This window comes from Melanerpes formicivorus, unplaced genomic scaffold, assembly GCF_026170545.1.
Source record: "Melanerpes formicivorus ecotype bairdi unplaced genomic scaffold, bMelFor1.0.p_v2 SCAF_6, whole genome shotgun sequence".
Classification (NCBI taxonomy): Eukaryota; Metazoa; Chordata; class Aves; order Piciformes; family Picidae; genus Melanerpes; species Melanerpes formicivorus.
This window is the reverse complement of record NW_027142358.1, coordinates 11,674,500-11,688,500: the sequence shown is the minus strand read 5'-3', so window position 1 is coordinate 11,688,500 and position 14,001 is coordinate 11,674,500. Positions and strand designations below refer to the sequence as shown.

The following is a 14,001-nucleotide window of genomic DNA, read 5'->3' as shown; positions in this document are numbered from 1 at the left end:
TTGGGTTGGGTGTTTTTTAAACACTCAGGAACCGTTTTGCAATGAAATAGCCATCCACGATGATGTTACCCCTTCTCAGAGGTTTCCTGGGCTAGGTCACAATTTAACAGCAGAGGCCAGTGTAAAGACAGAAAGAATATAGTACTGACTTGATTTCACTGCACATCTCAATTCTGCATGTTATTAGAACAGCAGTAACTATTAGAAATTTCATTCTTTTCCATACATTACCCCCCAAAAATTTGTTTACTGTCACAGGTGAATCACTTCTTGAGTTGCATACATGCTAATAAATTTAGAACCACCCGGATACATCAGATAAGCTAGATGTCCTTGTATAAAGGCTTCTGATGAATCAGCAAGAAGAAAATCAAAGCTTCTGTATTCTTTAGTTTTGTTATATTAAGAAAAAAAAAAAACATCCCTATGCCATATTTAATTACAGGAGTATTTTGGAAAGGAAAGCTTCATCTTTGTAGTAAGAGTTTGCTAAAAAAAGTCACCTGTTTTTTTTGCTATGCTCAGGATAGTTAAGGATAGACCATGAATCAATCCTTTAGAAACAGTTGGCTATTCAGTATAGCACAAAAAGTCTAAAACTTGCAGCTTTCCAGCTGAAAGAAATTATCCTGCCTCACATGTAATAGTGACTCTTAGGACAGAACTGCACTGAGAATTGCCTCATGATGCTTATGCTTTGTATACTCAGATATAAGAATTTGTAGTTTTACTCCCCATTCTTTATTGCACAACTGCATCTTGGCAGATTCAAGTGTTTCTCAAGCTCTTTCAGGTTCACACAAGACCTACAACAGCTGGCTTTCTTCAGATTTCCTAGTCCACAGAGGAAGGACCAGATCTTTGTGTGAAATACTGACAAAGAAGTAAAAATAGATACTTGTTACCAAAAGACAGGCAGGACAATATCACCTGCAGATAAAGTGGGATGTTCTGTTTTAAAAGTTGCCACAAATGTTTTCAATGAACTCCTTCAAATTAAAAAACAGTATTAAAAATAATGCTGGATTTCTTAAAGAAGTGAGATATTACCCTTATATAATTTACAAGGATTGTTATAAATAAGCTTCAGATAAAATTATTCCAGAAAATTCAAATAACACTCCTTGGTTAATTTCTCTTCCTCTAGGAGGTTGTGGGAGCATGCTACCAACGACACAGTAGTCTTGCTTCAAACACAATATGACTACAAATGCTTTGATGTTTCATTCTACTATACTCATTCAGTTCAAGAAAACACTCTAGGAAAATATAGTTTGATACCAGTGTACCTAGGTTACACTACACCATCACGCCAGTATGATATGTGTTTGCATTTTTGTGGTTTGTATTAGGAGACAGTTCTGAAAACTGCTTTCTCCCTTCAAAAACAAAGAGAAGTGTTTCTAGAATTGTATTTTTGCTATGAATCTTCAAGCAAATCCAACCTCATTTAGGGAAAGTATATTTATGAACTTGACAGGAAGAAAATAATTTTTGTAATGTCTCCAGAATGCCCTGCTTGGCAAAAATGTGAATTAATGTTCCCTTACCTCTGACTACCAGGCTCCTTTGAAATGTCTGGATGAACCCCCAAGAATTAGAGACCCCAAAATCACTTCTCAAAACTCATTCAGTGTTAAACCCTGGTAGGAGCAAACAGAAGATAGTTTCAAACGTGGGGGGGAAATGCAACATCCAATTTCAAGAGAAGGCATTCACAAAAATGTGATCTAATTGCATGTCTCCTGGTACTGACTTAACTATAATTCCCCATTCATGCATACCTTGGAACATTACCAATTGCAGTCACCTTTTCACAGCTTCGTTTGCATCTCCACACTTCATGACTCCCTTTCATTAACACCACATCAATGCAGCCAGTATATAGCAGCAATAATCAGTCTACAGACTTTTTTCTATGGCATCTTCTAGCTTCCTAAACTTTGTCAGCCCCTACTGTGCAGCCATGGGACACATCTACCACACTACAGATTTTATGCCACAAGAGAAGGACAAAACTTCCACTCATTTTGATGGTAAAACCCCCCACCTTTCTCCTGAGTTGTTAAGTGTTGACAGAATTATCAGTATTTGATAAAATATTGCAACCTCCCATCTTATTTATTGTGTATCTGGCAGTCTGGTCATAGAGCATAATGTCTCCACAAAGTCATAACAAAGTAATTCCTATGGGCAAGACTAGGTTACAGCACAAGCAACTTCACCTCTTGCAGGCTGCCTACATGACATGGGAAAAGATGCCTAAGAATGTCACAGAAAGGTGCTCAAAGTGTGATCAGTTAGTACAGAAAAACACCTTGTCTTCATGTACACTTTTGAAGCTAGCTCTGAGTGAGAGATACACATCGCACTGCCTTATACTAAATGTATCCAACTTCCAATTCCTTTAATCTTAGAATTTGGGAGCAAAACTTTATGTTGTACCTCTTTTCAATGTAAATAATAAAACAGTAATTGCAGGACTGCTCAGTAAGAAAATCCTTGTAAAAAAAGAAACTACAGTAATTTGAAGAATGTTAATTGGATTAAATTGGAAGAACTACATGAAAAGGAACAAAAATAAAACTGGGTTGTTTTCCACTGTAGTGTATCAATGCTGCCTGTATCTTTCATAAGCTAGACAAGTTATTTACAGACTTAGGATCAGAATACAGTTGGGGTTTGGGATGAACAATGAGAAGAAGGGTTTTGTGATGGTGGTGGTAGTTAGGAATTAGCTGTTATATTGATCCTAAAACTTTCTTCTGCAGTATACACCTTAAATGCAATAACTCCATCACACAGTTTTCCTATAGTTCCTTTTAGGTTTTTCCTGATTCCTCATTAATTTCTGTGTCAATACCTATACTGAACAAATTGCCACAGTGGGTACTGCTGGTGCCTATATTTATTCTGCTGCCTACATTTATTCTAGATGCAAAATGGATTTTGTCGTTTCTGTCTTACAGATAGGACAAATTTTTCTACATGCATTTTCTGAAGGAACTAAACAGGACTAGCAGAACAGACCACAGCTGTTTCTGCCCATGGCCTGAAGGTAGTATTGAGCGGGAAGCTATGCAGGGTTCTTAAGTTACCATTATGCTTACAAAATCACTGACAGAGTTTTCATATCACATTATCAGATTTGGATGTAGGCAGAATCTAGACACCTGGATTGTTTTTAATGTGCTTAAATTTTTAATTAAATTTAATCCCAAGTTCTTCCTGTGAGGCACACTGAGACACCTCAGTTCCCAGGCATGCATCAAGGACACTGGAAATGGATGAGTTTTTAAGGACTGACATATTCTGAAGTGAAGCATAAGTACTTGTACTTACTTGGAGTATGGCAAAAGGTACCAAACAGGGAGAGAGAGAGAAGCAATCATTGCATATAAAAATCTCATGCTCAACAGAAAGGCACACTTTGGTGTCATTTCCATGCACATTGTAAATTCTCATCAATTTAATGGAACTCTGGAATACTCATGAATTGTTGGCTAAAATGCAGACTGGGAAAGTTCCCCAAAAGTGTTTCATTACTTGTGTGGGGAAAGTGTTATAATTCATCAACTCTATCTGAGTAGTTATGTTACTTTATCACTTTCTAAGCCAAAGAGCTATTCTTGAACTGAATTTAAAATTGCTACTTATGCAGTTATCCAGTGGATACTCTCCAAAACATGATGAATCAGCATACAAACACCACCAGTTTAAATTAAATTCATTCCCTGTATAAGTTCATTCACCCACAAAGATACAGTTTGCATCTGTTCCTTGTAATTCCCTCCCAATGTTTCCTCACTCTTAAATGAAAAGTAATCTTAATGTGATATAATTTAATTCAGAAGCAGAAAAAGGGGACCCTTACAAGGAAAAAAAAAAGCAAGCACACTAATAAGAAATACCGAAAGGAGACTACTAGTCACTGAGGCACAATTATCCTGCCAAAGTCTGTGTAACTCCCACCTCTCTCCAGAGCTATCATGGATGGTGATTATAGTGAAGGTAATAATGATTGTCTGGATATCAAACTGTCTTGCGTGTTTAATCTTTTAACAAATGTGAAAATGCAGAAATACTCTTATCTCTCTGTCACCTCTGTTTTAGGTATGACAGACTAGCCTCTAAACAGATAAGCCTTCTTCCGAAGAGGGGGCTTAAGTAAGATAGAGATGCCTCAAAAATAACATGCTTATCTCAGGTCACCCTGACTAAAGATCTGTGGAAGTTTTCATGTTGTGAGATAATAGGAAAGATATGATCTGAAGAATAGCATAACAGTCCAAATCTTGGTATCATGGAATGGAATGGAATGGAATGGAATGGAATGGAATGGAATGGAATGGAATGGAATGGAATGGAATGGAATGGAATGGAATGGAATGGAATGGAACGGAATGGACCACATCAGAAGAGACCTTTGAGATCATTGAGCCCAACCTATCATCCAACATTATCTAATCAACTAAACCATGGCACCAAGCACCCCATCCAGTCTCTTCCCAAACACCTCCAGTGATGGTGACTCCACCACCTCCCTGGGCAGCCCATTCCAATGGCCAATCACTCTTTCTGTGAAGAACTTCTACCTAACATCCAGCCTTAACCTCCCCTGGTGCAGCTTGAGACTGTGTCCTCTTGTTCTGGTGCTTACTGACATTATCTCATGATTTCCACAGATTTTCTTCCTTGTGGAAAATAAAATTACCTTTTCAGACTAGCTTCTTTCTTGTGCATGCTCATAATGGCACACAAACACCAACCAGTCTCCATTTTTACACAATTTAGTGTAGAAGCTACTTCAAAAGCATGAGCAGGGCTTCATGTGTCTGACTAGGGAAATATTACTGCTGTTTTTCCTTTTCCAGCAGTATGAAACCAGTCCATTCATAGACTTCATGCTAATCTGCATCTTTCAGAGCTTTCCGGCTGATAAATTCAGCTGAAAAATACATCCACCCCTAAGTGCAGCAAAATAACCTCTGTGTGCAATGGGTTTGCCAGCTGCTGGCATTTCATGGTTCTCTGTGGCATTAGCTGAGCAGCACATATTTACACAAGGGAAACAAATCAAAAAACCTCTTTAATTTACTCATTTTATCCTCTTTAGAAGGGTCTTGAAGCCCCTTTTTACCAGCTATAATTTTGGTGTCTGATAAAAGTTAATACCTCTCCTTACAAATCTTGCCTGTTTCTAACAAACTTCTTTTATGTTGTTGTTGTTTTAAGATTAAGTCAATAGTAACATTCTCTTAGCTATTTACCTTCAACTGAGTCTCTTATCTACTTCAGGAAGAATCCAGATGTTTAATGATGAACATTTTAAAACACCATACTTACTTGCTGTCTCTGCACTGACTGCTACAGCCTCAACATTCTCTTCAGAAAAGACTTTACCGAATCACAACAAAGGCTTCCTAAACCGTCCTAAAGTGCCAGGTGGCAGTGCAATTCATAACTACTCTTCAAAATTGTTCCTTTTTACCATATCTTAACCCTTCTCCCTAAACAAATGTATTCCATGTGCCCCTGGGACACCTACCTGTGTTAAAATGTTTAAGTGTGTCTAAACAGCACTATGGATATGAGCCAAGTTAAAGGACCAAGAATTTCATTCACTCCTCTGGTTTTGGATTTCTTGATTCATATCATATTTGTATACTTTGAAGTGAGATAATGAGGACTGATCACTGGTGATCTTCTAGATAATATCAGTGTGCAAGTGTTTCCATCAAAACCATGAGAAAAATGTCCTCATGGAAGTGGTCTGACACTCCAATGTGTTGTACATGCGGTGATGTGCAAACTCCTATACTATATACAATTCTTTATCTGGAGGTACTTATTCTTTCAGAGATAAATCTCTCTCATTGATCAACCAAAACTTTCCTAACTTTTTAAGTGTAAGAACAACTGCCTGTAAGATAGTATCATTAAAATCAATGCTACACTGGCAACATCTAATCATTCACATTTCATGTTCATCATTTCTCCCTGGTTTGCATATTCTGTACATATTCACTGTTCAAAAATCAGTTAACATCCCAAGCTAGTCTTTGGCCTGACCAAGCAGTGTTACAATAGTATAAGATGATTTTATTTTTTTTTTAAATAGGATTACAAATCATGGAGACTTCTTAATTCTTTTTTGCCAAGTGGCAGAGACATTTTGCTAATGAACTGCTGGCTTGTTTCCTTCTATTTGTGGCATCACCCTTCTTAACTATATCATGGATTTAGGTGACATAGGTTAAAGCACCATGATTCACACAATTTTGATTTCAAGTAGGGAGCAGACAACAGTATAATGAATTATGAAGAAAACATGTTCAATAAACATCCAGTGATAGAATTGAGGACAAGAGGAGAATAATTCTGGTTTAAACTAGCACTTGTTCATGAAAATCAGACATTCATAGTAAGTTATATTCTGTTCTAAATACACAGCTGTATCTCTTGTTAGTATTTTTGGGGGAAAGGGAAGTGGAATGAGAATGGAAAGCAGACAGCAAGAGATTAAGTAGTCGCTGTGACTGGTTCAGTCAAAGCCCCTGTTCAGCATATAGCTGAACTGTGTAAATCAGTCATGCAGACCTACTTGGGTAAGAAGGCTTAATTCTGTTAAAATGCCTTCAAAAATATTAGAAATGGAGGCAGAGAACACAGAGATAGATGGAAATGCTTTATGCAAAGAGGAAAAATTAAATCACCTGTCTTAGAATAGGTTAGAAAAACAGAATAATATACCTTAGGAAGGTAGACAAGCCTGTTCATATTTTCTTACAGTGCTGGAGTTAAAAGACAACAAATTTCAAGGCAACCGAAAACCAAACCAAAGAAAACAAAGAAAACCCGAAACAACAAAAAAATCCACACACCAAAATCCAACAGGTCACCACTACCACCACCACCCCCCAAAAAAAAACCAAACAGAAAACCAACCAAACAAAATACTCACAAACAAAACCAAACACATTAAAAAAAAAAAAAACACCACACACACAAAAAACCACACCCCACCCCACTTCACTGCTTCAAGATGCTTTCAAGTATTCAGTCACAAAATAAAGAGTATCGATGATCAATGCAGGGGATGTTCACACAGAAATTAAAGTTTCACAAGTAATATAAACCATGATGCTCCCTGGCAGGAAACAACCCTCAGTTACTGTGGGAAATTCTTTTAAAAGAGTATTTCTTTGCAGAAAGTTAATGCACAGCCCTCTCCAGAAACTTTTTGAAGTAGACAGCCAAGGCAACTGTTGGATATTGGACTTGATAAATTACTTCTACAGTCTACTTAAGAAGTTCTTCAATTTCTGCTAATTGCCTTGAGTTGTAATGAAAACAGTCCTCCTCTAGATGCTAAAATTCTTGGCATAGGATTTAAGATGTGGAAGAAGGAATTTACAATCTGAATTTTATTTTAGAATGGAACCTACATGAAATAAGGGAATCTGTTTTAGTCTTAGTTACAGAAAAGAGCCTAGACATGAGTAAATGTGAGATTTAGGTATGGTCTTAACATGAGATATAAATGCCTAAGATCCTCTTCTGCAGTCTGTATACACCTCCATATGGCTCTTGTGCCTGTATCTTTTGGAAGCTAAATTCCTAATGACCATAGCTTGGGTTTTAAGAGGGCAGAAAAAATGTTTGAAGATACAAATCTTTGAAAGCAATTTTTCTTTCAAATACAATGTTATTTGTCAAAAAATGGTTCTGTTACTTGAAGTGAAGATATTCTTGAGTTGTAAAATAAACCCTTAATAAACACTGATCTGGTAAAACTCCACTGAACTCAACAATGTTACACTGTCACAGCTTCAGAAGAATCAATTCAAATCTAGTTGTGGTGTAAGGCAGTTTAAAGACGTATGTTGTAAATTCTAAAGCGGCTGACTGCAAATGCCGCGTTACTTGTACAGGGCCACAGTAAACGTATACAGTTTATCACCAGATTTGTTCTGACACTTTGACTGCACTGGTAGCAGGGACATTACCCAGGGGGATAAAAGAGCATCTAGGCTGGGACAGCGGGAGGCAGCACGGGCTGCTCCGGCGGGCTCCTTCGCACGGGAGAGGCTGCAAGGCTCGCCTCTCTCCGCGCTTTTAGCATGCCTACAGGTAATTTCCAGAGGCCCCTGGCTCATAGCAGGTCCCCAAGGCCAGCGGCCACCCTCGGGAGGCGGGCATGGGCGCAGTGCCGCAGCCAGTGCCGGTACTGCTGGTCCGGGTCCTGCCGGGAGTACGAGGAGCAGCGGGAGGGCAGGGCGGGTCGCCGGGTGTCTCACCTGTCGATACTGATCACGCAGAGGGTCATGATAGAGGCCGTGCAGCACATGACATCCATGGCAATGAAGACGTTGCAAAAGAGGCGCCCGAAGATCCACTCCCCGCCGATGAGGTCGGTCACGCTGACGAAGGGCATGACGGCCAAGGCCACCGAGAGGTCAGCCAGGGCCAGCGAGACGATGAGATAGTTGGAGGGCTGCCGGAGCTTCTTCACGAAGCAGACGGAGATGACCACCAGGCAGTTGCCGGCGATGGTCAGCAGGGTGATGAGAGAGAGGACAGCCCCGATGATAACTTTCTCCACGTTGCCGTAGCTAAGGATCTGCTCACCGCACTGGGAGTCGTTGGCTGGGAGGGGGCTCGTCGTGGGCAGAGCCGACGCGGGAGGCGACGGGCCGAGCTTCGCCAGGCTGCGCGGCTGCCAGGAGCCGGCGATCATCCTGCCGCCGCTCAGCGCCCGCGGGTCCTCCAAGACCGTGGGCCGGAGGTTACCGTAGAGGTGACTGCCGTTGAGGGCGAGGACCATGTTGGCGTGAGCTGTCCATGAAGCCCGGCCGCCCGCTCTCCCCGCCAGCCGGGATGCTCGGGCTCCTCCTTGGACACCCGGTGTCGGCCGCCCCCTCGCAGCCGGCTCTGGGGCCCAGCCTTCAACTTCTCCCGGAGCAGCCGGGATCGCCCACGGTGCTCCCCGGGCGGGCGAGCTGTGGACACGGCGTCAGGGCCCCCTGCCCACCAGGAGAGGGGCGGGCGGGAGGGTGGTCCCTCCCTGCCCACCACCCACGGTTGCTTTCCAACGCCGGCGGCGGGGGACGCGGTGGGAGCCGCTCCGCCCCTCCCGCTGCCTCCTCCCGGCAGGTTGGAGGAGCGCCCCTTCACCGCAGCCCCTTCGCGCTGCCGCCTCGGGCCACGGTTTCGCCGCCGCTCCAAGCGGGGCTCGCTTCGGGAGCCCCTCTACATATATATGCATACGGCACCCGAGAAGCTGCAACCCGGTGGACGCGCTTCGAGTAGAAGCGACCGCAGAATGAGCTGCTCCGGTCGGAGAAGGGTGACAGTCCTCCGGCGTGCTTGCTCCGATACAGCCCTGTGCCGCTGCCTCCGCTGTCGAAATGTACAGGGGTCCCACTGGACGCTAGCTCCTGCTGAGAGAGTTGATAGTGGCTACTCTTGTAAGATCTACTCCATCAACACGGTCATCTCTGAAGTATTTCTTTGTATCCGCAGGCTTATAGATCCTCCTTCCTACTAAATTAATGTGAATCCCATTACCTGTATTTTCTCTCTTCTTAATATTTATATATCATTATTTTCAGTTTATGCCCTGTTTCGTGTGTTATCCTTCAGGCAAAGTTAAAACAACAACAAAATTGCATTGCTTTGAATTAGATGATTTTCCTGCAGATCCCTTGCTCTCTTGGATACTAGCCTATTTCTGGGACTTACCAGCTTTTTCTATTCTTTGAGTCATACTCATGCCTCCAAGTGGGGTGAAAACTATCTGAGTTGTCAGTCACCTATGGGAAGCCAGCAGATTACACCTTTTGGTATAGTAACATGCTAGACAGTGAGGATTAAAAACAGGAAACACATGCTCTTCAGTGTCTCCTTGCATGTCCAACAAGAGACAGAAGGCAGATGAACAAGGGAAAGAGAGGAAATGAAATGACCAGATGGAGCAGTAGCCTTGGAGCAATGTCACTGGTCTTGCAGGCAGACACACTATTAGCAAGTTTTATATACATATGCAACAGACAAGAGGGAAGAACTGTTTGTGTGTCCTAACAGTAGGACACGCTGCAGTTTGAGATCACATCATACAGACATTAAAATCTTTGAAGGTCTTTGAAGAAAGAACTAACAAGCATTCAACTATAAGGAAAAAAATAATTCTTAGTTTTGATGAAATGTCAGCATCACCTATTTTGAAAACAGATTTTTCCACCATGAATGAGGCCCAGCTCCTCCATGAACCTTCATGAGACTGAGGGACTGGGGTAAAATGTGCCTGACACAATCTGAGTGCAGGCAGTCTCCTGCAGTCAGAAAAGCAGCCAGCAGAGAGCAGGGTTTGGGAGTTCAGTTGCTTGCCTTCCCTTTCACCCCAACATCTTGATTTGATAAATACAATAAAATAAGCAAGTTTCACATGACAAGGATGAGGTCTAGTTGGGCAGCCTTTTGCCATTATCAATCTGAAAGTGTTTTTCTATTCAGCCAGATATTGTTCTACACTTTGCCTCACTATGTCCACTCACAATAAATACTTTCCCTGTTTAACCATGAAGAATGTGTTCACGGGCCTTGAGCTTCAGGTGACTTACTCCTCCAGGGTGATAAAAGCAAGTCCTTTTGTCCCTCCTTCCCAGCTAAGCAAATATCAGGAAGAAAAATATCTTTAGAAATGGCAAGGGTAATTCAAAGTAAGTTAAAGCATTAAGGAGAAAGGAGACTATTTCCTCACTGTGTGAGTACTTCTTTTTTTTTTTTTTAAGAATAGTATCTGAAGTACAGCTATAGAGACAGGAACTGGGAAAAATTTGTTCAAAATAAATTTGTATCTTAAAAGCTGATAATGCTGTACAGTTTAATACTCACTGTAAAAGCAATTTTTTAGTTGCTCAAAATGTCACTAAGGCAAAGCAAATTATAATATGGTGCTTCCTGCAAATGTGTTGACACAGTTCTTTAAATCAGTCACTTTTCTTGACAGCCTTTCAAGGCATTTCTGGAACGTGACACCCTAAGTGAACTCAGTGGATGATATGCTGGATTATTTTTGTGTTACTCTTACCCACTCCAGCCTGAAAGGAGGATTTTAGCTTCATCTTTTGTTCTGTACCTTAAATTCCCATAGAGTTCATTAGAAGTTAATCACTTGGTTTTCTTACTTCTCAAAGGTCTCATGTCACCATCCTTTGTATTTACTCTCATAATCTTATTTTTGAAGGAAGGGGTTTACATGCTATTGCAGAGAAAATGGGAAACTTCAGCAAGATGAAGCAGATGACACCTCTCTAAAATATCTTCCTTAAAAGCCTTTCACTAGGACACATCCAGAATAACATGCCAGTTTTTAGGGCTGGGCTGAATCTGGTGAGGTACTTTCCTGGAGGGCTTTACAGGGTTTCACATCTCCAGTGTATGGGACTACATCTATTTTATATATTTAAAATAATGGTACCTGAAGGTAGGTGTTGATCCTTCCAAGTGTACTTTTGTCTTCAGCACCCTATCTACATATTCTACCATGCTTCTCCAGAGGGTGTACATAAATGATTGGGTGTCAAGGATAACAAGCTGGCATTTGTTCCCCTCAAAATATAACTTTTTTATCTGCCATTAGGCTCCCATAAATATAACAAAAACAGTTTTCTGGCTGAGTTTAATAACATCCTGTCCTCTGGGTAATTTAGGCTCTCTGTGTATTTTTATACACTTCTTATTTCTGTATACTTCTAACTCTGTGCTATGGCCCTTTTTCCTCATTCTTCCTGCATTTATTGAAGTTGAATTATTTTATTCACACATGATAATGTATTTTATTTGTAAATCTCATCTGTGATATTTACATTTGGTTCCCCATTATTAGGGGGGGGGAAGAAAATTATTATTTTTCTTCTACTTTTTACCCCCTCCTCCAGAGATAGTATTAATCACATAACATCTCCATTTGTGAGTCATGCTAATTGTATAATACAGCACTGGCTATTGGTATCAGTTTTTTACTCTTATGTTAGTGAGGTAAGATAAGAAAGGCATCATCAGAACTAGCTAAGGAAATCCAGTTTCCCTAGCACATGTTCACAGAATCACCAAGGTTGGAAGAGACCTCAAAGATCATCAAGTCCAACCTGTCACCACAGACCTCATGACTAAACCATGGCACCAAGTGCCACATCCAATCCCCTCTTGAACACCTCCAGGGATGGTGACTCCACCACCTCCCTAGGCAGTCCATTCCAATGGCTAACGACTCTCTCAGTGAAGAAAGCCCAGATCTATCTAATCAAAGCATTTGTATAGAAAGAACTTGCACTAAATCCTGGATTCTAGTCTCTCCCTGGAGGACTTAATTCTTGCAGTGTCTGTTGATGCAGTAGGTCTTTGCTAACTTGGAGCACCCTGACTGAAATGAGTCAAGGAGTGCAAGACAACAACTTCAGCCTTGGAGCAGAAAGTGTGGAAAACCAACTCTTTCCTCCATACAGCCACCTCTAGAAAAGAACAGCTGTAGTCAGCATAAAAGCTTAAAGGCACCACTTCATTCCCCTTCTTAAACAATTCAGTTTTGGATGCATGACAGAAAGGTAACTCAATATGAGTATGCAACGCAATAAATACATAGAATATTTTTTTTCTTGCGCTTCTTCCCTTTTTCATCGTCCTCTTTTTTACCCTTCCTTGCCTGTGACAGTCTATAAGCCATTGTTTTAATTTGTCTGTTGTACATTGTTTTTTCTTTGCTTTCATTTTCATCTTCTTTTCTTGAACACCAAGATAAGTCTGGTGAAGACTTGCTATTTGGAATAATAAATAAAGTATAGGTATATGTTTCTTTGGCCTTGGGGAAAATATGTTATCAAAATGTTGAGAACATTTTGTCAGAGACTGGTTAGAGCTTCGTGGACAAATATTACTGAAACCTCAATTTTTATTCCCAGCATGTACATCTAGCAAATAACATTTTTGTCCTACTTCTTATGCTGCAGCTGCAGTTTTCCTTTCTGTCTTTTCTTGTCTTTGTGAAAATAAATCATCACCACTCTGGGGCAGTAAAACAGAGAGGTAACCATTCTCATCTTTGGCATTTCTTATCATTGTCAAAATAAATACTTGCATCTGTGCAACTGAAATGTGAAATGATATCTTCCCTTTTTGGAATCAGCAAATAAAACAGTAAGCTGAAAAGAATCAGCAAATACAACAGTCATCTGAAAAGAAAACAAAAAAGATGGAATTTATGCCAAAATTCTTTATTGCTTAAATCCCTGAAAATTTAGTCTGCACCTTTATGAAGGAGGTTATGAAGTGATAAAAGTGACTGTGACATTCATGCTACTGAGTTGCTGAGATAGTGCCATCTTATCTCCCTAAAAATGTTGCACACAGAAGTAAAGCAAAAAACCCCAAAAATCTAACAGTTGTTACTATAGGCTTCCTATTGAAAACATACTAGGGTTTCTGTGTAAAAGTGTACTGGAAGGACTGTCTTGAGATCTAAGTTGTTGAGAAAGAAAATACCTGGAGGGAGGAGATCTATCTCCACCGAGAGGACTTTAGAACATCAGTGAAACAAAACACCTTAGAAGTTTGTGAGGACCACAAAGTTATTTTAAGTAGGGGCCGGCGTAAATAAAAGTTGTAAGAACTAAGTAATTAATGTAGTAAATAAGGTTATACACTGGTTTAAGTACATGATTCATGATACCTGATGCTGAAAGTGCTTCTTAAAGCATTACAGCAAATAGGGTTCCGCAGATCTTACTGCATGAAGATCTGTTTAAATGTTCTCTATTTAAAGTGCCTCAAGGAAAGGCTTGTGTTGTTTGAATACTGCCAGACACAAAAGATGCTTAATCCTGTTAGAACACTGCTATAGCAGGGGCATTCCAAAACAGTTGATAAATGTTTATGGATTGCTTCTTATGTTCACTAGGACAAATCAAATTCCATCATATGCTCAGTCAAAGAAAAGCTGGA

The 14,001-nt window shown here is 40.5% G+C and overlaps 1 protein-coding gene across 2 annotated transcripts in view; it reads right to left on the bottom strand.

The window, feature by feature from the left end:
• The window catches only part of HTR7 (5-hydroxytryptamine receptor 7), a 36,866-nt gene extending 27,872 nt beyond the window's left edge, over positions 1-8,994 (bottom strand). The window contains exon 1 of one of the 2 annotated variants that reach the window (XM_068139701.1): positions 8,301-8,994. In XM_068139701.1, the coding sequence (XP_067995802.1) occupies positions 8,301-8,827 (527 nt within the window). In that variant the 5' untranslated portion in view covers positions 8,828-8,994. The remainder of the gene's footprint in view (positions 1-8,300) is intronic. The other variant, XM_068139700.1, reaches the window with a different exon arrangement.
• Between the last annotated feature and the right edge of the window lie 5,007 nt (positions 8,995-14,001).